The 27,969-nt window shown below is 42.7% G+C and overlaps 2 protein-coding genes across 9 annotated transcripts in view; both read right to left on the bottom strand.

Moving 5' to 3' along the window:
* Positions 1-11,800, bottom strand: part of MAP3K15 (mitogen-activated protein kinase kinase kinase 15) — a 177,432-nt gene extending 165,632 nt beyond the window's left edge. Inside the window, exon 1 of one of the 4 annotated variants that reach the window (XM_030574386.1) lies at positions 11,637-11,800. The gene's annotated coding sequence lies outside the window, so the exon portion shown is untranslated. The remainder of the gene's footprint in view (positions 1-11,636) is intronic. The other 3 variants (XM_030574378.1, XM_030574360.1, XM_030574369.1) reach the window with 3 other exon arrangements.
* Positions 11,801-25,887: 14,087 nt separating this feature from the next.
* The window catches only part of SH3KBP1 (SH3 domain containing kinase binding protein 1), a 366,732-nt gene continuing 364,650 nt past the window's right edge, over positions 25,888-27,969 (bottom strand). For all 5 annotated transcript variants that reach the window (XM_030574488.1, XM_030574496.1, XM_030574505.1 and 2 more), the window contains one exon: positions 25,888-27,044. In XM_030574488.1, the coding sequence (XP_030430348.1) occupies positions 27,003-27,044 (42 nt within the window). In that variant the 3' untranslated portion in view covers positions 25,888-27,002. The remainder of the gene's footprint in view (positions 27,045-27,969) is intronic.

The following is a 27,969-nucleotide window of genomic DNA, read 5'->3' on the forward strand; positions in this document are numbered from 1 at the left end:
CACCAAAAATGCTTTCTGGGATTAACACAGAACAGGTCTGACAGTTCACAAATCTTGGCAGCATCATAAGAAAAACACATGGAACTGACTGAGACATTACAGCCAGAAAAGCAAAAGCCAGACATGCTGGCAACCCGAAAGCCAATCTGGAGAAACAGAAACTTTGCCCTCCAAAACTAAACTTCAAATATTGAACATCATCATAAAATCTCTCTTACTATATGGCACTGAAACTTGAAGACTTATCAAGACCTTACTATCTACACTCCAAGATTTTATAAACTGCTGTCTTAGACAAATCCTCAATAACCGATAGCCAGAACGGGGGGGGGGGGGAAGAGTCATGAATGGAGATCTTTTGGATTTTGCCTTCTGCAAAGCATGAGTCTGACACTCTAGGTCAGGGGTCAGCAACCTTTCAGAAGTGGTGTGCCAAGTCTTCATTTATTCACTGTAATTTAAGGTTTCACATGCCAGTAATATATTTTAACATTTCTAGAAGGTCTCTCTCTCTCAGTTTATATTATGTAACTAAACTATTGTTGTACGTAAAATAGATAATAGTGCAGCAAGTGGAGTGGGGCCGGCGGCTGGTATCCCAGGCTGGCAGCGGGCTGAGCAGGGCCGGTGGCCAGGACCCCGGCTGGCACGGGACTGGTGGCTGGAACAGAGTGCCACTAAAAATCAGATTGCATGCTGCCTTTGGCACACGTGCCGCAGGTTGCTGACCCCTGCTCTAGGTCTTAAGCACATACATATATCTGTTCTCCTGTTCCTTTGGTTTATAAATGGGGAAGGGAAAAAAATAAAATCATTAATTCCATCAATTGTACAAAGTAAACAAATCATTTTTTAAAAATAAACAATTTTTCCTCTAATCTCTTTCAGCTATAGACATGTTACTTGCACTTACAACAGGTCACAAAATTTTCAGGCAGGGACATGATTTGAGTTGATTGTCCCTTTAAAATGCTAATCTGAGATCCCCAAAGAACAAATATTTCTCTGCATCTAAGCAGTCAAAGCCTTGGGACTGTTAACAGACATTCTACTCATTCCTGGGTAGACCATGCATCTGGGCCTAGGATATGACACTTTTTACTGGAGATATTTATGAGTGGATATAGCCAAAGTGCTTATACTGGAGAAAAATAAGTGATGGTATGATCCAACTTTTTCATCCAAGCAGCAGCAGTGAGAAGCGTGGGTAGGGAACATTTACCCACATAATCACCCATTCAGTCTCAACAATAGTAGTGATACAGAGACAAGGTTAGTGAGGTAATATCTTTTATTGGACCAACTTTCTCACTTCTGTTGGTGAGAAAGACAAGCTTCTGAGCTACACACAGCTGAAGAAGAACTCTATGTAGCTCAAAAACTTGTCTCTCTCACCATCAGAAATTGGTCCAATAAAAGATATTACCTCATCCACCTTGTGTCTCTGATATCCTGGGACAGACATGGCTACACCACTGCATATAGTATTAGCAATATTTTCATGCTTGTCATATTCTGCTCCACCCCAGATCCCTGGGGTGGACCTGCTATGGTTTTCACTTCACTGGCAACAGTGGGGCAGCATGAGGCTGCTCAGCAGTCCCTCTGGGAAACGAATTGATCTCCTTTTTGCTCACATGCACCAGGCTGAACAGAGGTTGCTGACAGCCCTTATAACAGGGATATACTCCATTTTTCAGGCTTTCATGGCAACAATCTAATCTTCGGTATCCCAGTAACACTTTCTAATCCTCTTTAGGCTTAACTCAGCAGCCACACTTGTGTCATTGAATGCATATTCAGAAACATTTACCACCCCTTAGTCACATACACAGAATCATAAAGTTAGAAGGCATGATAAGGGTGATCTAATCTAACCCCGCCAAGATGCAGGATTTATTGGGTCTAAGCAGCCAAGACACATGGCGATCCAGTATCCTTTTGAAAACCTCCAGTGAAGAAGCTTCCACAACCTTTCTAGGCAGTCTGCTCCATTGTCCTACTGTTCTTACAGTTAGGAAGTTTTTCCTGAGATTAAATCTGCTATTCTGTATGTCTTGAAAATGGACTCTGATAAAGAAATCTTCAAAATATTTTAGATTTAAATATTTTGCAGATGTACACATTCACATTAAAAAAAAACCACAAAGATTTTGCTCCTTCAATCTATAAATAATATGGGACAGATCCTCAGCTGGTTGACTTCAATGGAGCTATCCTGATTTACAGTCATATATACTGCTATGTACATAGACAAAAAATATTTTCAAAATATGCAGCTCAAATTCATATATTTACACTAATTCTAAAGTTATTTTCTGACTCTTATCTGTTATACATTTTATTTTTGAGATCCATAAAACCTATCCAGTACCAGAGCCTTGCTCTAACAACTTGGATCAAGAGCTCCTTAAAACTAAACATTCATCTTGACTGAGAAATGGTAACAGGGTAAAGAACAGAGTGCTGAGATAACTCAAGGAATGACAGTAGGTGAGAAGAGATATTTGATTCAATAGTAGTAGTAGTACACTGGAGTGTTTCTCCATAATGAAATCAAGGTACACTTTTTATCTGCTTCAACCATCTTCAGCACCTACTGATTAAGGTACAGAGCGCCACACCTTACTTCTGTTGAATTACACTCACATCCAAATCCTGTCCCTATCTTCCTGCATTTGACATTAGAGAAGGTATTACATAGAACATGTATGAGTTAAGATGCAGAAAATATCTTTCAGGTTACACACTGGAGATAAACATGTGTAGTATATGAAAACTAGATATTTGCTTGAGTCATTTTTCAAAGATGAAAATTGGCAAGATTACTTGCTCCAATGGCTGCTGAGTAAACGAACATATGCTTATTTATTAGAAAATTCTGCACGCTGTAAATCTGATGCCACCTGATCTCATTAAAATAAAGTGCAATTATATCTCCTCATTAAAATGGATGTGTGATGGAAACCAAGACATATCGTATAACCAGGGCCGGATTTAAGGGCAGGTGACCCAGGCAACTGCCTGGGATGCCAGGCTTGGGGAGCTCCAGGCTCAGGGTGCTGTTTATGACAAAAAGGAAAGGAAAGTAAAAGTTTCAGGTATTCCATACGTGTATTCATTTTTCACTAACCTCCTAGAATGTTCTGAAACTTTGTAGGATCTCATGAAACCTTCCAGATTTTCTGAGAACTACATTTTCCTTGAACTTTCTACAACGTTGTCAGCCATGCCCTTGTGAGCATATAAGGTGTGAGGCGTCACCAGTCAGTGAGATATAAGAACAAAGTGAAGTGAGAGTTCAGCTGCAATATTGTGAATCTTGTTTTACTGTGTAATTGTGAAAGTTCAAGTCTTAAAACACAAGTATACAGTGTAAGCAGGAGTGGTGCCAGGGTTTTTGGCACCCTAGGCGGGGGTCCTTCTGCGCCCCCGGTCATTGGTGGCAATTCTGCGGCGGGGGCAGGTCCTTCCGTGCTCCTGGTCTTCGGGCCACTTCAGTGGCGGGTCCCAGAGCCAGTGAAGGACCCGCCGCAGAATTGCTGCCGAAGACCCGGAGCGCAGAAGGACCCCCCGCTGCCGAATTGCCGCTGAGGATGGCAAAATACTGCCCTCCAAATCCTGGCACCCTAGGCGACCTAGGCGGTCGCCTAAATGGAAGTGATGGCCCTGAGTGTAAGTAGCGACTAATAGGTCATATTTAATGAGACACCAGAGATATCTACTGAACCCATATCTGCGCAATATAAAAGTAATACCATTACTTATTTTGCCATACTTAATATGTAATGTTTGAGGACTTTCTAAAACTGAGACACAGACTTTTGTTCTCCCTAATATTGTCTGTTTTCCCCCGTAGAAAAGAAAAGATGCCCTCGAAGAAGCCTTTGGGAAACTCAGTACAGGAAGCAAAAAACTCAATTGCAATCTAGTCTACAGCAAGGGGCAAATTTGGTGGGAAAATATATGAAACAGAACAACATAGACCAGCCTTTAGGTAGTACCAAACCTCCCAGTGCAGAAAAAATTTAGGAGCAAAGCATAAATGATGGAAGCCCTATTACTGAGGAATTAGCAGATTTAAGATAAGGAATGGAAAAGTGAGGAAAGTGATAGAGAATCATCCAGTTTTCCTGGTGGCGTAAAGGGAATGGGTTACCTAGGGAGATGGTGGAATCTCCTTCTTTGGAGGCTTTTAAGATCAGGCTTGACAAAGCTCTGGCTGGGATGATTTAGTTGGGAATTGGTCCTGCTTTGAGCAGGGGGTTGGATTAGATGACCTCCTGAAGTCCCTTCCAACCCTCATATTCTATTATTCTATGATGATAAAGGAGGATGTGGCTTACACGAAAAGGAGAATAATGACAAAGAAAAATCTGGTTTACATGAAAAGGAGAGAAACGATAAAGAAGAATCAGCCTCGCGTGATGACAAAGAGCAGTGAGCAAAATTGCACACCACCAGGGCCAGTGCAAGGAAGTTTCACGCCCTAGGCGAAACTTCCACCTTGCGTCCCCCCAATCCCCTGCTCTGCGGCAGTTCCGCCCTGAGGCGCCCCCAGGTGGCTGCTCCTACCCCCCTGTCCTGAGGCACCCCTCCCCCCACAGCAGCTCCCTTCTCGCCCCCTCCCGGAGAGCCATGCGGCACCTCCCCACCCCAGCTCACCTCTGCTCCAGAAGCCCTGCTGTCATGCTCGTGGGCAGGCTCATGCCACATGCGCTAAGCAGAGCTGCGGAGCTCTGCCCAGCCACCGGCAGCAATGAGAAGAATCACATGGGATGGAGTGGTCGCTGTGCTGGGAGGGAGAGGGAGTCTGAGATGCCAGCAGGCAGCCCAGGGGTTCCCCTGGGTCAGCATGCCATCAGGAGCCCAAAACCCTCGGTTGCCGGTGGCAGCATGCTGTCCCCTGGGAGGGCTGCCGGAGGTGGTGCGCAGGGGAACCTCATGATAGACTACTGGTCAAAAGAATTAGTCTGGCTCCCCTCTTTGAGTCTACTCTACTCCTAAATGGCCTCACCCCAGCTCATCATGGACTAGATTCAATACTTATCTCTGGTACAGTTTGGGAACAATAAGCTGAGATCAGCATCTTCTGGGTATCCAGACAACCCTTACCAGAATGTCCCACTGAAGCTCAGACTAGGGATACTGAAATCCTGGAAAGGGTCAGCCAGTGCCCCATTCACCCTAGCCAGTCATCTACAGATCCAACAGAACATGGCATCATCCTGGCTTTGAATAAAATTGGACCCACTAGGTGTGGTCTTAGCATCTATCTCATGAGGGAGGTCGCTGCGGGGTCCAGATTACATTGCACCACTATGCTTTACTTAGCTCTTTTCCTTGGGGTATCCTGGTTGCCCAGAGCCTCTCCCTTGGCATGATGAGGTGTCCTTTTAGACATAGGCCACTCACAAAATAGTTTGGAATCAGAGAAGGAAAAGTCCCCCTCTGGCCAATTCTCCCTCTCAGTGTGATGCCTGGCTTTGCCTCGCTGCCTCCGTTAAGAGACTGGATATGGGGCCACAGTAACTGCCTAGCACCACTGAGTAAGACAAGTGTTTAGCCACAGCTACTGTCATTTCAGTGTTCCATCCTACCCAACAGCAACTAAATCCTGGTTATGGGATAGGGTCAAATGTCCTCCTGGATACAGTCAATGTATAGTCATTTTCCTATCCTCTTGCAAATTCTCCAGGGATATTAGTGTTCCTGCACAAACATCTGTCCCAAGCCTGAATCCACCAGCCCTGACACTTGTGTTCCATTTACAACAACAGAAACCACTTACCTTCTGATCCAAAGGGTCTCAGATAAATGTGCTTATTCTAAAGTCTACTTCATATTGGGCCAAATCCAGTCCCAATGTCCTTCCTGCCCCCAAAAGCAAGTTAGGGGACTCCACACTGGGATTGCAAAGACCCCCTTTCCTTTAGTCAGGGACCCACTCACCTCAGGTCCATTTTCCTCAGGAACAAGGTCTGATGAATTGGGAATGTGGCTGTGCAATTTACAAATTCTGGTTGATATTGTGAAGTTTTATTATGACATGAGCGCCCATATGTATGTGGATCTACCACTGCTGACAGGGCTTGTAGCAGGTGCACACCACACAGAGACAATGCAAGCATTAATGTATTTCACACTTTGCACAGAGACTGTTATATGCTTCACAGCTGCTGCATGCCGCTGAGAGAGTTGAACCTTAAGCAGAAGCTTCACACCTTTGGGTCAAGTTCTGGGAGAGGGTGCATTTAAGTAACTAGGGTATTTCAGGAGGCCATGCTGCCCACTCCTTAAGTCCCCTGATGAGTCATGTGAAAGGCAGATAACTTTTATTTTTACAGAATGAGGGTAATGGCTATCTGGTTCTTGGGATAGCTCAGAAATGCAGAGGATCAAAGTACTGAGTAGGGAGAGCAGAAAGACTGAAAGAGTGGAAGCACATGAGAAAGAGGGCATAAGCAAAGGAAGTGGGAAACCAACAAATTATGTGCAATATGAGACACTAATATTCCTGACCTAAAGGAATAAATTAGAATGCAGAACACTAAAAGCAGAAACGAGCATTTTGTCTTTGAAGTCCCATGTACATCCATGCTGCTATTTGAATAACAATACTTTATTTTACTCGGTTTACACTCTGGAAGCTTAATTCCTTTTGGTTTCTAACTTTTATTAATAAGATAACAGAATGACATGACATACAGACAACAGATATGATTACAGATTCTCCATCCCCCTCCTTTAAGAGAGGATATGGAGTACATAGTGTAGAAAATACAACTTTATTATGTAGATAGTGGTAGTTTGAAGGTTGAACTGTAATTCTCAAAAGGGCGAAAAAGAAGAGAAAAGGATAGAGCGGGCAGAATTAGAAAGGTGCTCAATGTTTTGTACATGTCATAATTAATATACTTTAAACTATACTTGAGCATTCCAAATAATCAAGAACAAGCTTTCCAAATGTCATAACTGGCCCTATTGCCCTGTAGGTTACTCTCTCATATGGCTTAGCATTTGAGAGGATCATGCTCTATTCTATACCATAATGAAGGAGGTCTTCCCAACACCCAAGGAAAACTCCCCATCTATCTTTCAGAAAATTCTCTACCTTCTTTTTGTGCGCATTGCCTTCTCTGCTTGTTATTTTGAAAATTAATATTTGATGGCTTATACACATCACTGCATATTTTATTTATACTAAAAATCATAAGACAGGAGATACAGCATCAGTTTGCAGTTCTTCAACTCCCTGAAGCATATTGTAATGAAAACAAAAACAAAAATAAACTGAGTGGGTGAATATGAATTGAAGGAAACAATAGTTATTAGATTTTTTAATAGGGTTAGAAAAATGGAGGAGGTACAGGCCTATTCACACCTCACTGGCATGATGGCCTCCTTAATTTAGGCCATTAATGGACTAGCATGCCACGAATCATTGAACAGTAATATCTTTGCCCTTTTAAAGAACAGTAGCACTGGCTACTTTCAACTGGAATATCAGCAGCATTTGATCGGAACCAGAAGGATGGGAGCTCTCAGAAGTAGATAATGTAAAGCAAGAAAAAATGAAAAGCAATATATTAAATAAAATAACTACAATAACTGTTTTTAAATCATGTTATGGATTCATAAATTCAGCAACTGTTAAGTAAACTCTTGAAAATTTAAATCCACTTGTACCCCTCTAAAACCCAGTCTTCCTTGCTTACACAGTCTGGCTTTCCCCCCACCTCAAGAGAAAGAAGAGACTTCTGGTAGATTCTTTCCAGAGTGACAACAGGCTTTTCAACACAGCATTTTATAATTTTTTGTTTTTAAAGCAAAATTCAGTTTCTTTGTGCAGTATTGGATTGATGGTCCTAGAAAATGAAAACCAGATCATCATATTTAATCTCTTAAAACACTATGGCTCGGGTATAAAAAAGAGCCTAAAGGAGGGGTTAGATGTCCAAATCCCCTGAATTTCAATGAAACTCAAATGCCTAGCCGCCTTAGGTGACCTAAAGACAGGTTTTATGTCCCATTACCAAATGCCCTCAGTCCTCCAATCCAGTTCCAGTACAACAGAAGAAGTTCCTGGATAGTGGTTCATGAAGCACCTGTACTTTCCAGAGAGCTGGTTAGTCAGATTTCCTCCTCCTTCCAGCTACTAAATCTTATTAAAAAGCAACTATAATACATTAAACGCTGTGCTGACATCACTTTGCCATGGAAGCAATAGCTGCCACAAGGAAGTTAGGAATCATAAAAGGTGGGGGGAGTGGGTAAGGTGGTCTGCAAGCAGGGCCGTCCTTAGGCATAGGCAACTAAGGGTATGTCTACTTCTACAATTTTGCAGCGCTGGTTGTTACAGCTGTATTAGTACAGCTGTATAGGGCCAGCGCTGCAGAGTGGCCACACTTACAGCAACCAGCGCTGCAAGTGGTGTTAGATGTGGCCACACTGCAGCGCCGTTGCAAACCGCGGGGAAGGAGACCTGCTTGGAGGGGGGGTCGGGGAATGCCAGAGCACACCGCGGGGAAGGAGACCTGCTTGGGGGGGGGGGTCGGGGAACGCCAGAGCACACCGCGGGGAAGGAGACCTGCTTGGAGGGCAGTGGAGTTTGCTTAATTACCAGAGAGGCTTCCTCAGGTATGCTGGGATACCTGCTTATTCCATGGAGGTCAACAAAAACGCTGGTGAGTGTCTACACCTGATGACCAGCGCTGGTGATCCAGCGCTGGATCCTCTACACCCGAGGCACGACCGGGTGTATGACCAGCGCTGCAAACAGGGAGTTGCAGCGCTGGTAATGCCCTGCAGGTGTGTACACATCCTAAGTTGCAGCGCTGTAACCCCCTCACCAGCGCTGCAACTTTGTAGTGTAGACAAGGCCATAGGCAGCTGCGTAGGGCACCTGAAAATTTGGGGCACCACTGGGTCTTAGTGTCCACCGCTTGTTTTCCTATCCCTGTTCTGACCCTTCATGCAGGCTCCCACAGATGGCTGCTCTAGCCTGGTGAGTCTTCCTTGGGAGGGAATCTAGTAGTTAAAAGTGAAAAAACCTCCAGCCTGCCAGACCTATTAGCACAACATTGAAACTGTTAAAGAGACATTCAAGAGGTAATAAAGCCATTTAACAGGCATTTGCCAACTCCAAGGTATATACTGACAGGTTTCAGAGTGGTAGTCCTGTTAGTCTGCATCAGCAAAAACAAGGACGAGTCCTTGTGTCACCTCAAAGACTAACAAATTATTTGGGCATAAGCTTTTGTGGACTAGAACCCATTTCATCAGATGTCCACGAAAGCTTATGCCCAAATAAATTTTTATACTGTCAGTTTCTGACTTTACTGACAAAAACAGTTGTGCATTAATGTAATATTTACACATAACATGTCAGTCTACAGGACCTTAGTTTAAAATTTGCTTTAAAAATATTTCATTAGTGAGCTGGTGAAGATTATAAAATCACATTTCTAAAAAATGCTTGCATAGAGTTTTAGATGCACAATCATCTTTAGCCTTAAATGTATGGATCTTCAGACATAGTTTTTTTTAATAAATCCTTCAAAAGACCTCCCTTACCTAAAATACACATTTTAATTACTACAGTTAAAAAAAAAAAGTGCTTCCAAGTCTTCCTGTCCTTTCTGTCCATCCCTTCACCACCTCTCCCCCCACTCCCCACCGAAGAGAGCCCTTAAAGGGACAACAGTCCTTCCCTTCCAGATAGCTGGACAAAGAATTCCCTTTCTTTACTTCTGACTATCCGACAAACTAGTTTTAAAAGAACCCTCAAGCAAAATCAGTACCTTAGTAAGACAAAATCCTTGTTATACCTAAAATCTTTGGAAACATTTTTTTTTAAAGTTGCTGAAATTTCATAACCATGTCTCTTGTTATGGAGATCACACAAAGTAAATTACTGTTCCCTTTTTCTAAAAGCAATGAACATTGTTATGAACACACTAAACCTCTCTGATTAATTTAAAAGAATGTCTTTGTTTCAGTGAGTTAAATATGTAGTAATCTGGAATGCTGGTTTAAGATTTGAGTACATTTAAAATATAAATTCAATTTAGAAATACTGATGAAGAAAATGTAAAACAGACAAGAGCTGCATCATGTATTCCATTATATGTAATGTTGTATTCAGCAGGACAGCTGACTCACCCTTACTATGAAGTTTTTGCAAATAAATCTCTGACAAAGTTTAAGGCATATCAAAAAACCTGTGACTGACATTTTTTATTCCCAAATTTTAGTGCTTTTAATTAGGTACTTTCTTCATGTCCATTCTGCACGAGGGAGAGTGCATGGAAGTCTCTGCGGTGAACTGTGACTCTCCGCCACTATGAGGCAGGCTGGGCATCTCATTATCCTTTGCTGTCAAGTCCCTCCTCCCCCTCCCCCACCAGGCTGTCAGCTTGGGCTGCCACCCGGGACAGGGGCACCAGTTTAATAATACTGCCTAGGGCCCCATAAATCCTAAGGACGGCCCTGTCTGCAAGATTATCAGAAGGGAGCTGTCCATGAGAACCCCTCGTATAGAGAAAATGCAAGAGCTCTGGGGGGGCGGTGGGAGGGGCAGTTTCTTCAGTTCTCATTGTCAAAGGCATTCTGGGGCAAAAACTCTTACTTCCCTCCACATAAGGCAAGGATATTACCTTGCTCACTCCACTCCCCTCTAAATAGGTCCCCCTTCCATCTTGCCCATTTTTTTTTTTAAATGCGCTGCATCCACCAACAGCAGCTCCTTTGCCTGGCATTGGTTGTCATGTTTTCACAGACCCCTGGGACAGGCTCTGCTCCTGCCCCTCTTCTTATTCCAAGGGATGCATGGGGATCACCCTCTTCTACTGCCCATACAGTCCCCAGGGAGCCCGCAAGATGAAGACTAAGCAGAGCAGAGTCTGAATCAAAACTCCGGAGCCAACGCTCCAGTCACCAATCCCCAACATCAGAGAAGAGGGGGACAAAATCTACAACTAGGGGAGGCACTAGGCATAAGCAAACTAAGAAACTGTTTAGGGCCCCACGCAGGTCTGGCGATTGGCGACAAAAGGAATCTGATTTATTTACACAAGAATGGCCATACTGGGGCAGACCAAGGGTCCATCCATCCTAGTCTGGCGTGGCTTCCAACGGGGCCAACGCTTCAGGTTTCACAGGGAATGAACAGAACCGGCAATCGTGCAGCAATCCAGCCCCTGGCGCCCGCTCCCAGCTTCGGGCAAAACTGAGGCTAGAGACACCGCAGCAGGGGGTTGCAGCCCTGGTGAGCCTGGCTAGTAGCCATTGCTGGACCTACTGATTACCGCCCCCCCCCCCCGCCGGGGGGCGCCTGGGACACCAGGATGGGGGGGGGGTCTCGGCAATTCGGCGGCAGGGGGTCCTTCTGCGCTCTGGGTCATCGGCGGCGGGTCCTTCACTCGCTCCGGGCCCCGCCGCTGAAGTGCCCCGAAGACCGGGAGCGCGGAAGGACCCCCGCCTAGGGCGCCAAAAACCCTGGCACCGCTCCGCCCCCCCCCCTTACCGAAGGTGTCTGAGCACCGCTGGCGCTGGCTACGTGTTGGCTTGTGGAAATACCGGGGTTACTATGGGGGGGGGGTAGCCCCGCCTGTGCCCAGCGCCGCCCCGCTCACCTGCGTCGTAGAAGGCGTCCAGCACCGCCGTCTCCCCGAAGTCCAGCTCCCCGAAGTTGACGGTGGTGAGCTGGGCCCCCTGCGCCTCGCAGGCTCGCCCCAGGCACTGCAGCGCCCCGGCCTCCGGGCTCCGCGCCCCGGCCCCGGCTTTCGGGCTGTCGTTCAGCACGTACACGGCCCGCAGGGAGCGCTGCCGCGGGGCCGGGACGCTGCTCTCCGCTCCCGGCCCCGCCGCCTCGGCACCCGCCTCTGCCCCGGGCTGCTGCTCCGCTTCCCCGCTGAGGAAATGCTGCTGCTCCGCCGCGGCGCCCCCGCTGCCCTCCATGGCGCCCGCCCGCCCGGCCGGGGCCCCGCGCTACATGGGGGCGCTGCCGCCTGCCCCGGGAGGGTGACGGGGGGGGGGCTCAGCCCGGGCGCGGGGCAGGAGTTGGGGAAACTTCTCCGCAGAGCCGCCGTCCCGGGAGCGGAGCTCGGACGTCAGTCACGCGGGGCAGGAACAGCGGCGCCGCGGACAGGGCTCCGCGGAGCGCCCCGACCCCGCCCGCCGGCCGCGCTGGGGAGAAGTCGGCTCCCTCCCAGGCGGCGCCTGCAGCTCCACACCGCACCCGGGGGGTGTAAACAGCTGGGAGCGGGGGCGGGGCCCGGGGGCAGTACTAGAGCCGGGGGGGAGGAGCCGCTGTTGCGAGCGGCGTCTGGGCGCTGCGGGGCGAGAGCCAGCGGAGAAGGCGGCCGGGAGGGGGGTAACTGGGACCCCCCCCAGAGCGCGGGGGGGGGGGCTTTTTGCCCCATCTCAGCGCCCAGACCAGGCTCCTGCCGAGCCGCGAGTCGGAGCAACATCTCGCATGCCCCCGCCCCGGCTCACTAATGGTCACACGCGTCCGGGGAGCCCGCAGCTTCGCTCCCTGAAATGATTTACCCCGTCACGTGTTAGTATCCTTACCCGGAGCACTTCAGCATTTCCCTGCCTCACCCTTGTGCAGCTGGGCGGCGTGTGCCATTTAACGGACAGTTTAATAGCAGCTCATCTCTGAAAAGACTATTAAGAGTTGGAAGAGCTTCAGCAATCACAGCCCCGTGTAGCGCTTCCTGCGTGTATGGCAACATTTGTTTCTAATCCTACAGTTTTGCTCTTTTTTCATTTTTTAAATACACACTTTTTTCTTTGGGATCACGTGACGTTAAGGCTCGCTGATTTCCTGGTTTGGTGTCAACACTTTTTAAGTTTCCTTGATCTGCCAATGGGGCTTGCTTTGGCAGGTGGTTCTTGCTCTATGCAATGCCACAGTGGTATTTCACATGTTGCCATTTGTATGTAGAACTTGGTTCCTAACTATTCACCATAGACCAGATTTTTGAAGGGTGAAACCACCTAGATGCTTTTGAAAATCCCACTAGTTGCCTAATACTTTTAAAAATCTGGCCCACAGGAACTATATTGTCTTGGTATTTGTCACAAACAGATGGTTCAGGGTTAATGTCTCTTTTACCTGTAAAAGGTTAAGAAGCTCAGCGAACCTGGCTGACACCTGACCGGGGGACAAGATACTTTCAAATCTTGGTGGAGGGAAGTCTTTGTGCTTTTTGTTTGGTTCCTTGTTCCCTCTTGGGGCTAAGAGGGACCAGAGGTACACCCAGGTTTTCTCCAATCTTTCTGAATCAGTCTCTCATGTTTCAAAATAGTAAGTAATAGCCAGGAAAGGCAGATTAGTCTTATGTTTGTTTTCTTAACTTGGAAATGTATCTTTTTGCTGAAAGGATTTTTACCTCTGTTTGCTGTAACTTTGAATCTCAGGCTGGGGTAGGGGGAGTTCCTCTAGTCTATATGAATCTGAGTACCCTGTAAAGCATTTTCCATCCTGATTTTACAGAGATAATTTTTACCTTTTCTTTAATTAAAAGATTTCTTTTTAAGAACCTGATTGATTTTTCCTTGTTTTAGAATCCAAGGGATTGAGTCTAAACTCACCAGGGATTGATGGGGGGGAAAGGAGGGGGGAAGGTTAATTCCTCTTTGTTTTAAGATCCAAGGAGTTTGGATCAGTATGAAGCTTCCCAAGGCAACCCAGGGAGGGGAAAGTCTGGGGGGGGGAAGAAAGGGGTGATGGTTATTTCTCCTTATTTTAAGACCCAAGGGGTTTGGGTTCCCCACGGAAGGTTTTGGGGGAACAAAAGTGTGCCAGACACAGACTTCTGGCTGGTGGCAGCGTACCAAATTTAAGCTGGTAGTTAAGCTTAAAAGTGATCATGCAGGTCCCCACTTTTCGGATGCTAAAGTTCAAAGTGGGGGAAAAAACCTTGACAGTATTAAATCCTCCAGAAAGGTAAACTTCTACTGTAGATTTTACCTAATATAGGCATACAACCCAGAGATAGGTTGGCAACAAGTGTTCAAACATCCTGAGATTTACATCTGAAAGTCATGACATTAAAATAAATAAATAAATTTGGAGTTCTTTTAATTTGCCTTTTTGTATCTGAGCCTTTAGGGTGTAATAGCTTCATACTTTTGCTGTTCTCTCTCGCATTGAAAACTTATTTCTGTAGTTCCCCATCTTGCAAGCACTGAAGTGCTTCTATTACTTCATTAGTTGCTTACATAAGTGTTGATTTTTTTCTACTGAGTTGTTTATGCTTCCAGTTGAATATTTTAAGTTCATAGCTTTTTATGTATGCTACATATTTTGTTTTGATACATTTCAGTGATGTTTTTCATTCTGATAGGTTTACTGTTTTGCACTGCCAAAATCGAGGATTTTTAAAAATGAATTATCCTGTCACTCCTTTGAATTGGTTCTCTTTTGACAAAATTAAGTGCCATGTCTCCACTGTTTTCTCAGGGAGATAGCTGATGCACGCTAGTTGTCCCACAATAAAAACACATTTTCTTAATGCTAAGGATGCAGACTGTAATGCTGACTCAGATGTTACATTAAGCATTATCATTCAGAGCTTTACAACTCTGATACTGATTGTGTGCCTAACACTGCTCCTTCACCATCAGCGGTATGTGTGTCTGCGTGCCTACAACCACCCCTATTTGTGTCGGTGTCATGGAAAACCAGTTAATGCATTTTAAACTAAAGGAATTAACAGAGGCTTTCCTCCCCTTCCCCCCCCCATTTCCCTTATTCTCTTCCCTTATTAAGGGCATGTCTATATAAAGATGTGAAGTTACAACACATACATTCCAGCACCTTAAATCCCCGTGTGCACACTCGTTCAGAATAAAGTTGACCTTAGTTTAGACATTGTCAGTCTGGGCAACCATAGAAGATTGCAGGAGTCCTTCCCTAACACTCTATTAATCAGCAGGTTTTTTACCTCTGTTGGACATTTTTTTAAATGTTGTACATTTCAATTGTATCCTCCATTTGGTTTTTTTTTAAGTCCAGAGAGGAGGAGTGAAGTAATGGAGCACTCAGAGAAATGTAGCACTGGAAGGGAACTGATAGGTCATTTATTCTAGTAGTCCCTGGCACGGAGGCAGGACTAAATATTATCTAGTCCATCTCTGACAGGTGTTTGTCTAAGGGACCTGTTCTTAAAAAACATCTAATGACAGAGATTCCACAGCCTCCGCAGGTAATTTGTTCCAGTGCTTAACCACCCTGACAGTTAGGAAGTTTTGCCTAATATCTAATCTAAATCTCCCTTGCTGCAATTTAAGTTCATTACTTCTTGCCTTGTCCTCAGTGGATAAGGAGAACAATTTATCACCCTCCTCTTTAAAACAATCTTTTATGTGCTTGAAGAATATTATCCTTCCCCTCCTCCCGTGCCTTCTCTCCTCCACGCTAAACAAATCCTAATTTTTCAATCTTTCCTTGTATTGTCAGGTTTTCTAGACCTTTAATCGTTTTTGTTGCTCCCTTCTGGACTTTCTCCAAAATGTCCACATCTTTCCCGAAGTTGCTTTTGCTTTTTTTGCAACAGTATTACATTGTTGACTCATATTTAGTGTGCATTCCACTGTAACCTCCAGATCCTTTTCTGCAGTACGGCATTATAATCAGTCATTTCCCATTTTGTATTTGGGCAACTGATTTTTCCTTCCTAAATGTAGTACTTTGTATTTGTCCTTAATGAATTTTATCCTATTTATTTCAGACCATTTACTCCAGTGTGTCAAGATCATTTTGAATTCTAATCTGACACTCCAAAGCCCTTGCAGCCCCACCCAGCTGGGTGTCATCTGCACATTTTATAAGCATATTCTCCATTCCCTTAGCCAAGTCATTAATTAAAATATGGACCCAGGACTGGCCTTTTCAGGATCCCACTAGATCCATCCTCCCAGTTTGACAGTGAACCATTCTTAACTATTCTTTGAATATAGTCCTTCAACCAGACCATATTTCCTTAATTTGCTTATGTGACTGTCATGTGGGACTGTGTTAAAAACCTTACTAAAATCAAAATATAGCACATCTACTGCTTCTCCCTTTATCCACTAGGTCAGTAACCGTGTTGAAGGCAATTAGGTTGGTTTTGCATGATTTGTTCTTGAAATGTCCATGCTGGCTATCCTTTAGAACCCAATTATCCTCTACATGCTCAAAAATTGTTTGTTTAATAATTTGTTCCAGCATCTTTCCAGGTATCAAAATTAGTCTGAACGGTCTATAATTCCCTGGTCCTCCCTGTTCCTCTTTATAGAGACTTAGGGCTAGATTCATAAAGGTTTAGGTGTCTACATCCCAGTTTAAGGCTCTACCTCAATTCCCAAACTCTTGCCAAATGCTTTAGGCACCTGCATTTTCAGGGTAGAAGTTTCTTAGGTACCTAATTTTCTGCCCTGAGCATGTGCACTGCTGCCTTATTCTAGACATCTGAGTGCCTATATCGCACGTAAGGCTCAGAGCAATTTGCAAACCAGGGAAGATGGGGGAAGGAGGCAATGCATATCTTGTGAGTGGAACCTGAGCCAATAGGTGGATCTCACTGGAGGACAATAAGATGGGTCACTAGCTACCTTATATCTTCTATTACAGTGGTTAGTGCACTCAGCTGTGATGTAGAAGACTCAGGTTCAATTCCCCCCTCAGGCAGAGGGGAAGAGAGGATCTGACCAGGAGTCTCCCACATCCCAGGTGAGTGCTCTAACTACTGCAATAGAAGTTACAAGGTGGGTACCACCTTCTGTGGCAGTTAGACACCTGCCTAGCTCATTTGCTGGAGAAACAGTTTAGCTGCCTGATTCCAGGAGTGGGGTTCCCATTCATGGATCTCTGGGCAGAGCTGGGTGCCTGCTGCACTGGGAACATAAGCACAGACCTTTGAGGAAGTGGGTCTTAGCACACACACCTCTGATTGGCAATCTTCCATTGGCTGTCTTAGGCAGTTCCCTGCCTAGCATGCTGGTTTTTGTGGATTTCACTCTGAGCCACCTCTCTCTCTCTCCATTCACTGTATAGGAAGCTTAGGCACCTAATGCAAGATTGTGAAGCACAGATGGTGTTCTTGTGACTTTCTTGGTCCCTAAAAGCTGGTCTTTGTAATACTGACCAGTGGAATGCCCTTTGTGACTCTAGCCCTTAGGCCTTTTCTTCACTGCTAAAAAACAAAATTTGTGTTATGTTTTGTTTAAGTTGGGGTCATGGGTGTAGTTTGAGGAGAGGCAGAGAGCACTGCTCCCCTCCTCCCCCCCAAACTGCAAGCCTCAAGCAGGTGCAGAATTTACTGCCCCTCCCCACCCCATGCAAGTCAAGCTATGCCTATGCTTAGGGTAACTAAGGTGCAGAAGCTATTCTGAGTTTAAAAAAAAAAAGTGAGGGAAAGGCCTGAGAAAATATCTCTGGAATAAGAGAAGGAAAACGCTCATTGTGCCAAAAGAATGATGTGCAAATTTTGTTTTGAAAACGTGATCAATATGTGAGCCCATGAGGAGGGGGAGTCTGTATAAGGGTCATGGTAGATTTTTCTGCCAACTAGTTTGCATCTAAAATGAATTCATCATATTTCAAATATGGTTTACTGTGGTTTGCACTAGTTTCAGTGTTTTGTGTACATTAAATGTTTGTTTACTGTACAGTTTCTGATCTATAATGGAAAGAGACTAATAAAGGGGAAAAAAACATCTTCATACAGGGTTTTACATACAATAACCCAGCAGTTTAATTCTGTAGAATGCTTTTCCAAATTAGAAAAATACTTTTTTTTTGTGTGTCCAAATTTAAAATAGAGATTTCACAATGGTAGCAATTTGTGACTGGAGAGTCTGCAACTGGCAGGCCAGGATAGCGGGTATCCAGCTCCCCCCAGCTTCCTCCACAGGGAACCCAGAGCCCCCAAAAGTGTAGAAGGCATCCCTGGCCTTAGGGCACACTTGCCCAGAGTTGCTCGGTCCCCCTCCACCCTGCCGCCATCCCAGAGAACCAGCCCAAATTCTCAAGTGGCTGGGCAGGGCAAACATTACAACTTGCTACCCCCAGTAATTAGGGTATTTAGGGGAATTAGCAAATTGTGACAGGTGTGCTCACATCTATCACAGTTTGCTACCTATGGACAAGAGAATGGGGAAAGATAGAAGTAGTAAATTATGACAAGGCAGCAAAGAACACCCATGGGTCAAGAACTGCTTCAGGTAGCAAAATGTGTTGGTAACATGTTGCAACATTACAAATGTCACAAAAGTGGTTCCTTCCCCTCCTCATCTCTTGTAAGCAGAGCAGCAGCGATTCTTCCCTGCACAAAACTCAGCCCAAGCCATTCTGTATCTTTGGCTTCACAAAGGGAACTTGGGCCCTGCAAACATTTCCCTGGGTACATGGGAAGCCAAGTCCACACTTGCTTAAGTGGGTGTGTGAGGAAGAGAGATTGGTGGGGAGGGCTGGGGTGGGGGTGCTTTGGAGATCTACAGAGAAGTGAAAGCAGCTGGGCTGAGTCCTAGGCCCTGCCCTGGCTCACTGTAGCCTGCTGAAGATAATGCCAAGCACAGTGAACAGACCAGATACCTGGGATCTTTTCCTCCCTGATTGCAACTTGCTCAGCCTTGATAAATGTTGAGAGCTCCAGTAAAGGAAGAAGTGAGTGCAGCCTTTAAAGTTCCCATTCCAATGTAGATATGAGCTCATGCATTTTGAAAAGATGATCACTTTTATCATTAAAACTACAGTATTTCTCCCAAACAGAACCACATTGAGCAGGTAATTGACATTTAATTTAAGAGGTTGGTTTGGACTTGTAGGTACAGAATAGATAAATACTTTAGCCTGGTTCAGCCAGTTTTCTTGCTCCTATGTGTGGGCAGCTACCCAAATTTTAATGCACACACAGCTAAATATTCCAATTTTTTTTTTACCCATTCAACTGTTCAGCTTCAATATAATATGTAAGCAGGGGAGGACAGTTTTGTTAGTAATGAAAAAGTTAAATACACATTAGTCAAGTTAACAAAACAGGCAAATGAGGGAGTATAAAAAGATGGATTGATTCTAGACAGTGACCCTACAGAAGTCTCCAATAATGCATTGTATTCTGAAACCTTTTTATAATGTTTCAAGGTGTCTTATTTGTCTTTCTGTGTTGTACCAAAACCAAAATGCCCTCGTGGGCTTTATTTAACATAAGGCTTTGCCTACCTTGTTTTGGGCTGACTAGAGTACGATCGTTATCTGATGCAGTAAGGGGTTTTGAGTGTATCTGTCTCAGTTTCTATTTATTCACTTTAAGATGTCACCAGCCTAAACTGAGCTGACTTCAGTTTTAAAAATGGATGTTCCAATCCAGATGCCTTAGTTGGCAATGAACGAGGCAGGAGTACCGGTTTCCCTCTTAGCATGTGCCAACTATTTCTTAGCTAACATTTAAAAAAATGCTCAGGACTGTAATGGCCCAGTGGCTTAATACTTAACTGAATACGGAAGGTCCTAAAAAAATTCCAACTGACTTAAGTTGTTAGCAAATAGAAGCAACCAGGGGGAAGTTACATAATACCTTTCCCAGATTTGTACTGGACAGACTGTATTTCTGCAAGCTTGATCCCTCATCCGATTGCCATGTAAAATTAAAAATGTAGCATTCTGGCATAACTTTTAGAAACAAAAATTCACTGTTCATTATTTCTGCTTTCTTGCATTCTTCGTTACCTACCAACAGATTTTATTTAGTGATGGCATAACAGGAGTTGATTTCAAGTCTCAAAGCTGCACAAATGAAGGTCATTTATGACTAAGTTATTTTCTATTCTTTTACCTTTTTTAAGCAAGAGCCCAATGATAACTTTCCCCCAACTAAGTTAGCACATACACCACTTTTTTCACTGCAGTATTCCTGTTTCTTGTGCAAATCGCTTTTTCCCTTTAACTATGCTCACCAATATTTTAAAATAGTCTTCATCACTGATCTACTGCAAGATAGCAAAAATTCACTTTTTAAAATCTACTTTGTCTTCTCAGAAGTCTCCTAAATTTATTGTGAAACTGTCTTCCAGAGATATTGTGGTAGGTATGTAGCATTTTTAGAGGGCAAGATTACTTATTTTATGTTACAAAACATTCAGTTTAAGAATAAATATTAGATTATTCTGGCACGAGGTAAACTGATAATAGTAGCCATGCTGTTGACTGTGCTGTGGTCTCTTTACACTATACTGCTTGCATAAAGTGGCCCTAAGGCAAGAGTAGCCTGCCATGGGAGGGTCAGAACCTTGTTTACTCTAGGTAAGGATAAAGTGAGGCCTAGGGGCACACACATTTTGCTAACCTTGATCTATTAATCATTTATTAATTACTATTTTAATTTGTGTGGTCAAAGTGAAGTCTTTCTTGGCCTATACTCTTCCTTTGAAGTGTGTGTGTGTGTGTTTGTTACATCACACACAGTAGCAGGCTTTGTGTGTGATGAAACAAGAACATATATCTTTTTTTCTTTATTACATTAATTCTTCCTAGAAGCAGCCTTTGCCCTGTTTTTCTAATCAAGTGTTGTGTTTTCAAGTTCCACATTTTGCAATTTAAGCCCAGTTCAGTTTGTTGATGATGTTCCTTTAAAGCAGGTAGCAACGTGTCCTTTTATTTTACTTAATATTGTTGCTCCTCCTTCTGACCCAGTATTGCTCCCCTACTAAGCAGCAGCAGCAGCTGATTCCAGGCCTTCCCAGTGGAGCTAGAAATCAGCAATGGAGACTGGGTATATTCATAGTGCATAAAGACAATAAAACAAGTTACACTCAATAGCTTCTCGTCAGTTAAGAAACAATATATAAATTATATTGTTATAATACGATGTTATTACAATGTTACAGCTATTAGGAAACTAATTTATATCAATCTTTGCAGACAACTTTCCTAACAAAAAATGGCCATATCTGACACACTGGGAAAATGACCTGGATAGACAAGTTAGCCCAGAGAACTAGGGGTTGATTTGGAAAATAGGACCAGAAAAATCAGTCCGTAGCACAACAAAATAATTTTTTTAAAAATACCATCTCGATGGTACCTCACACCAGTCAGGTTAAAATATACATAGAGATTGAATGGGGATAAAGGTTGGAGAAATTGTGGTGAAAGAGATTTTATGCATATATATTAGACATGTCCTGCCATTAGAGAGTGTTGAATATTTTCCTTGGTTTCTGGATTTTTATACAGTGTTTCCCCTTCCTCAGGGTCCCATTTACTAACCTGCTTCATCTGTCCTCCAGCAGTTTCAATAATGTGGCTCTTCTATTTAGGATTGTGGTTGGGCTACTCAATAGTAATTTTCACACAAGCTTGTGTATTTGGCTAATTGTTTTCCCCCTGGTTTTCTGGAAAAGATAGAAAGACACATGGATAGCTGCAGTGTTATGACCTTTGATGCTACACTTCTATCCCACTTAGAGTGACCAGATAGAAAGTGTGAAAATTTGGGACAAGGGGTGGGGGGAAATAGGTGCCTATATAAGAAAAATCCCCAAATATTAGGCTATTAGACCTTAATCCCAGTCTCATGCGCACAAACAACCCAAAACAGGAAAGTTTACTGAATCTGAAAAGAGAAAAAGCCAAAAACTCGACTCCCTTGAGATAGACCATCCTGTCACAAGGGAAGAGCTGAGTGGCCCACTTTTCCACTTTCTCTTAGGAACTTGAAAGGACAACGCAGCAAGCCGCCTCTTCCCATTGAGTTTTTCCAGGGTCTTGGCTCTGTAACTGCAGAACTCACACTCCTTTGCTGGGTCCTGCTGCTTTCTCTCTCACTTTAAACATTCAGGTTTGTTACACTGTATGGCTCATCAGGGTGTTGGGGAATCTCAGTATGCCACATCTTGCTACCAGCTTCCCTCTGAAGATCCCAAAAAACCATTGGGCCTCTCACCCTTTCCCCTACTGTAGAAGCTAACAGAGGTAGTAAAGATCTAGACTCTAATGGGGGTGACGTTCTGTGGAGGCTCTGGAACTGGATACTACTTTCAACCTTTTGATATTCACCAGCATTAATTGTCATCAATTAGTCATTCTCTGAGCTTGGAAAGGTGAAGGGGATTGACTGCCAGAAGGAAATGGACGAAAAGGCAGCAGCTTAGAATTAAATCTCCAATGCTCAGGCTAGTTCAGTTTGTGATTCATGCCACTGGTCCCAGGCAAAAGCTGATTTCTCGTTAGTACCTTCAGATACCAGTAACTGAAGTTGAATATGGTGATTCCACACACTTCATCGAATTCTAAACGGCAAGTGTTATTTTGGGTATAAAACAAACAAACAATCTCTTAAGTGGTCTAACCTTCTCCTCTCTCTGAACAATGGTAAGTTACGGTTCCCACATAGTATTGCTAACTCCAACAATTGTGAGTCGCCCTCACCCCCCCAATTCATGAGATGTTTTCTTGTTCATTATATTGTGTTTTTAATGTCTTGATTTTTTAATCCCCCTGCTTACCTCCAGTGTGGTAGCTGCAGCATTGCCAGCTCTCAACCCCCTCCCCCCATTTCTCTCCACCTCAGTCGTTTGCCCAGCAACATGCATTATTCTATGACAGGACATGTCTAGTTTATATGCATAAAATCTTTCACCACAATTTCTCCAACATTTATTCCCACTCACTCCTCACCAGGCCTATGCTGCACGGATAGAGTAAGAGAAGTGGACGGAGAAGAACTGCCCTCAACTGCTGTGCTCTTTCTGCTCCCCATTCCCCTCCTGTGAGAACATTACTTACTGCTTCCTCTCCTCCCACCCCTACCAAAAACCTTCTCCTGGTTCCTGGTGTGTGGGGGTGTGGGGAACTCAGCCTACTTCCTGCAGCAGCCCTGATTGGCTGCTCTTTCCTAGGAGGTAGGAAATGGGGGAAGCAAAGGCAATCAGAGGGATTCCCCCTGCCCCCTCCCTCCCAGCAGGACTGGAGCCTCTCAGAGAGAGGAGAGAGAGAGAGAGAGAGAGACTTCAGCAGGGGCCAAAACTGCATTAGGCAGGCTGAAATCACAAGAGTTGGCAACACTGCTGACATAGTGCAACACTTCAACACAATCAAAACAAATAGTAGATGCTTATAGATCACATAAGCCCTGATCCCACAAGCTGCTCCCCTTGACCCCTGCCCCGGCTGCCATTGAATCCAATGGGCTCACCACAGAAGAGCTTGTAACACCAGGGCCTTAGCACAGCAGTATATCAGTCTGTCTGCTTCCAAACGTGACAAGGCAGCAGAGGGTGGTGCAGAGGGGACTAGTTCACTTGGAAGGCAAACTTTCCCGTCAGAGAGGCTAAACATTTCTATATCTTTACTGGAACTTGAATGTAAAAGAACAACACACAATAGATTTAAGATAGACTAAAATAGCTATGGAGTAATATTTCTGCACATCCATCCATGCCTGCAGGTTTTTCCTTGCCCATACCTGTTATCTTTCTTGCAGTGGTATAAATTTAAATATTGATGGATATAAAAAGATGGTTTACACTTTATATTAAGGTAACATTCATAAATAGTTTATAATGTCTAGATGTTACAAGCATGTTACAGATGTGAGCAGTGTGCATTATAGATTGTTTTAAGCACGTGTATTGAAAGTGTTCTAGATGGAAATAAGTGACCTGTTGGACTAACAGTTGATTTATAACTTATTTATAAAATGGAACATGATTAAAATGTCTGACCAAAAAATGAAATTTCACTGCTAGAATTTAATCCCTGCTTTGAATACTTTTTATATTATGGGTTCTATTTTCATTTAACATTTATTCTTCTAGTAATGTTAACAGCAATTATGGTCACACATCTAGCGGAAACTAGGTCCTTTCAGTGTTGATTTTTTTTAAAGTATCATTTTGAAGGATTTTCACTATTTCCTACCAGTTGCATAAATACAAAATGAACCCAACAGATTTAACAAAATGCATTTGTTAAAGTTATCTGTAAATGGTGGGGCTCTGTTTATTATGAGTGTGCTACCTGAGGTATACATAATTTCTTTCACTGAACTATATAAAGCATTATCGTACACAAAACAGGCAAAACATCAATGAATCAAATTATACGCATCATGGTGGCCCAGATACAAGTGATTATAAAAGGAAAAAGAAATTACTAATAATAGCTCAAAGGCATAAACGTGATGCTTTACAGCAATTTCCACATGAAAGAAAACAATCACCAAATTGCATGTTTGCCACCAGCATGTTTGTGTATGTGTGTGCATGTTAATGAAAAGTAATTTTACATGACTCTTCAAATACATTTAATCATTTTCATTTCAAAATGACTTTGTAGCTCCCCAGCATTTTCTGTTTTTCTTTTGAATATAAAAATGAACCTTTCTCCAAGTGGTTAATATCCACAGGTCTTACTGAATCATTCATTTTTTAAAAGGGGGATTTCATGTCCTTTGTAAAAAAATTAATTATTATAATGAAATGCAGACAGAAGAATAACATGTTTTTCTCAGAAATCTTCCTCCCAGAACAATAAAGTTTTGAACAAAATATTTTTTCACAAAATCTCATTTTATCTTCTTTAACAAAGCACGATATGTCGGACTCCTAAGTATAGCCTTGTAAAATGACAAGTTACCATTTTAACAGGAGAAAAAAATAGATGAACTCTAATTTTGGGAAAGTCCATGCTGAGTTCAGACAGGTTTTTACAAAAGCAACTTTTCAGAGTTGCCTCTTACATTTCAAGGTCCAGTCCAGGAACCAATACTTTAATTTACCACTGGCACCATAGCTTTTTTCCCCATGGGTGAAGTTAGGAATCTCCTGCATTATGAAATTGTTTAATTCTGTATACGTTTCAAATATACACAGTTCAGAACCCCCGCAGAATCCTTACAGGCTACATCCTATGTCCTCCTATTCTCCCCAAACTGTTATTTGCCTCATAAAAGATACAGAAATTAATAACCTAAAGATCTTTATTGCTGGAAAACCATGATGGGACTATAAATTTTATTTTAAAAAACCTCAATGCAGTTGTTTAAAAACATTAAATAAAAGCATCTCAGTAACAAAATATGTAATTACTGCTTTTGTTCCAGTTACAACTGAGAATACACTGTAATTTAAATCAAAGCTTGTAATTTTCACTAACAAAAGTTGAAATCTCAGATCCCTTCATTACAAAAAAAGCACAAGCAAAGGAAATTGATCCAGTGATAATGTTCTGTATTGCCATACAGAACACCCAGTTGAGAATCCTTCAGGTTAACACATTTGTATACTGGGACGTCTGTGTGTGCTTAAACATATTTAAAAGAATTCTCCATATAACCAAATGAGAACCCCTCCAGCTGTTCATGAATGGCACTGACAGATTAAGAAATAAGTCCCATCCACCCTTTAGCAGGAAGAATAGTAAACTGTGATGCAGGAACTCCAGGGTGGTATCAATTAATATAACTCAATATGATGAATAATAGATCCTTTGTGCAATTTTATCACTTCCTAATACTAGCATTATCAATCACTCATTCCACAGCTGTGCAAAAATATCCATATTTAGCTGATTCAGATAAACTCAATAAACATAGTGGGCATTTGAGAAACATATTAAAAACATTTCACAGGCTACATGAAATCTGCTGCCATTTAAATATGAAGCCAGAGCAGTCTTATTATACTTTGTTTTCTGATTGCACTAACAGGAAGGAAATAGGTTACTTTCAAAGGCTGAAAAACTCCATTACAAACAAACAAGTGCGCGCGTTGCGCGCGCACACACACACACACACACACACACACACACACACACACACACACACACACACACACACACAGAGTAAACTTGATTTCCATAAAACCAGGAAAGAAAGCACAGCTGCTAAAACGTATTATTAAGAGAGCCTTCTATTTCATCTGTTAGAAAGCTTACAACAGAATGTGGCAAATGACATCACATAAATAGCAAGTTAAACAACATCACACAACAAAGAGAACCTTGTGTATGAAATAATACAACCTTTTAACTGATGATATTTAGTTAATTTTATTTATTTTTGCTTTAGTAATGCATATTCTGTTCACTCAAAGTGTGCAAAAATGGGGACGGAGGCAGGTGTTTAACTTTTCTAATGAAAATCAAGCAGAGATGAATTTTCTAGCTGAATGAGAGTCCTATTAAACAGGAAAGCTAAAAAACCACAGCTGGTAAGACAAAGCTGCTCCCAACCTTATGCTGTTATAGCACACATCTGGCTATGTTGACTGAGCAGCTATACATTGGAAGAGTGACCTCTAGTGGACCTAAGTGACTGGTGTCGTCATGGCAGATACATTATTGAGATCTGGTTTGCAACCAGTTCCAATCAGGGGGTGGCAAAAAGAAGGCACAAATCATTGTAAAGACAAGATTTTCTTTTTTTTTTTAAATATGCCATTCTACACAAATTTATCTCATGGATTATTTTTGGACATAAAATTGCATATGTAATAGAATTCAAAACATAACACAAAAAGTAGGCTGTTCTACCTGAAGCAAAATAATACCCCCGCCCCCCAAACATCAACATTCATTCCTGGTTATATGCAGTACAAATATTTTAGGAACCTGTGACAGAAGACAATTTAAAAAAAAGTCAAAATCATAAAGCTTGTAAACAGATAATCTGAAATACATTTTATTTATGGAAAAATATCATCAAAATAGTACCACTATGGACTAAACTGCCTGAGTTTTTTCATTTCATTTGTGATCTTGAAGTAGAGACTTTAGCACAATAAGATCAATTTCAGTCACAACCAGTGCTATACAGCAACTGCATCCCGTAGAATTTTTTCTTCTTCATTGGAATTTGTGTTGTGCTATCAAAAACTCTTGTGCTAATCCTTCAAACAAAGGGATATTGAGGCAATTCTTAGATCATTTGGCACAAAGTTATTTTGGCTGGGGCATAAATTTGAGTCACAGTCATGATGAATAATGTAACATTCCACCTATCAAGTATTCATTTTGATTGAAGAATTTTCTTTATGTCGTTAACTTCCATCTGCAAAGAAAAATCTCATTAGGTGATTTATTGGTGGGTCAAATTCAAGCATGGTGCCAGCAGCATATTCAGTTGCATCTTATCTCGGGGGGGAGGGCGGGGCTTGAAAGTAGAGGAAACTCTGTTATCCCCTTATTATTCCCAGCAGCAAAAGCCTCATACATCCAGGTGACTCATTCCTGCTAATGAGAATTGGAGATGGCTCCCTTCTTCCAGAGCCAGGCAAAGATAGTCACTGGAACATGTCACAAACTTACTCAGAGTCTTCTCCATTGAGTGGAGACTGAACCTTTGCAGCCCTCCAAGCCTAAAGGCTTCTCTTCACACAGAGGTTACGCTTGTTTAGCTAAATCAGTGCAACTTGTGTGCGTGTGGACTCTCATAGCTATTTAAAACTGATAATATCAGTTTAGCTAGCAAGCTCAACCAATATAAGCTAGGTTAAACTGATATAAGAATGTCCACAAACAAAAGTTATAAAATTGTTATAAAAAAATCACACCTTCAGTTAGATCAGAACAGCTCTGTATTTAGACCAGACTTAGCTCTATCCTGAAGAACTGGAATCCAGAACTCTGAATGGTACTGACTGCTAGGCCAATACAAGAATTTCTATAAGAGGTTTATTAACCTTCGCTGAATTGGTTATTTATTAAAAACGATGGCCTCTCACAGATCTGCCTATGCAGAAGAAATATTCAGAAGGCTCCAATTCTGCTATCTTTACTCGTGTTGGACAGTATGTTATTAAGTAAGAGCAGCCCATTGAAATCATGTTTTGATTTTCCATCATGAGTATAAAAAATATACAGTGAACATATGTCACAAAATAGAAGTAAAAATATCAAATTAATGTTAAAATCTGGATAATGATAAGTATGTCAATCCCCAAACCATGAAAAGCAGTTTCAAAGTCACTTTCTAT

The sequence above is a fragment of the Gopherus evgoodei genome, chromosome 1 (assembly GCF_007399415.2).
Source record: "Gopherus evgoodei ecotype Sinaloan lineage chromosome 1, rGopEvg1_v1.p, whole genome shotgun sequence".
NCBI classification, from domain to species: Eukaryota; Metazoa; Chordata; order Testudines; family Testudinidae; genus Gopherus; species Gopherus evgoodei.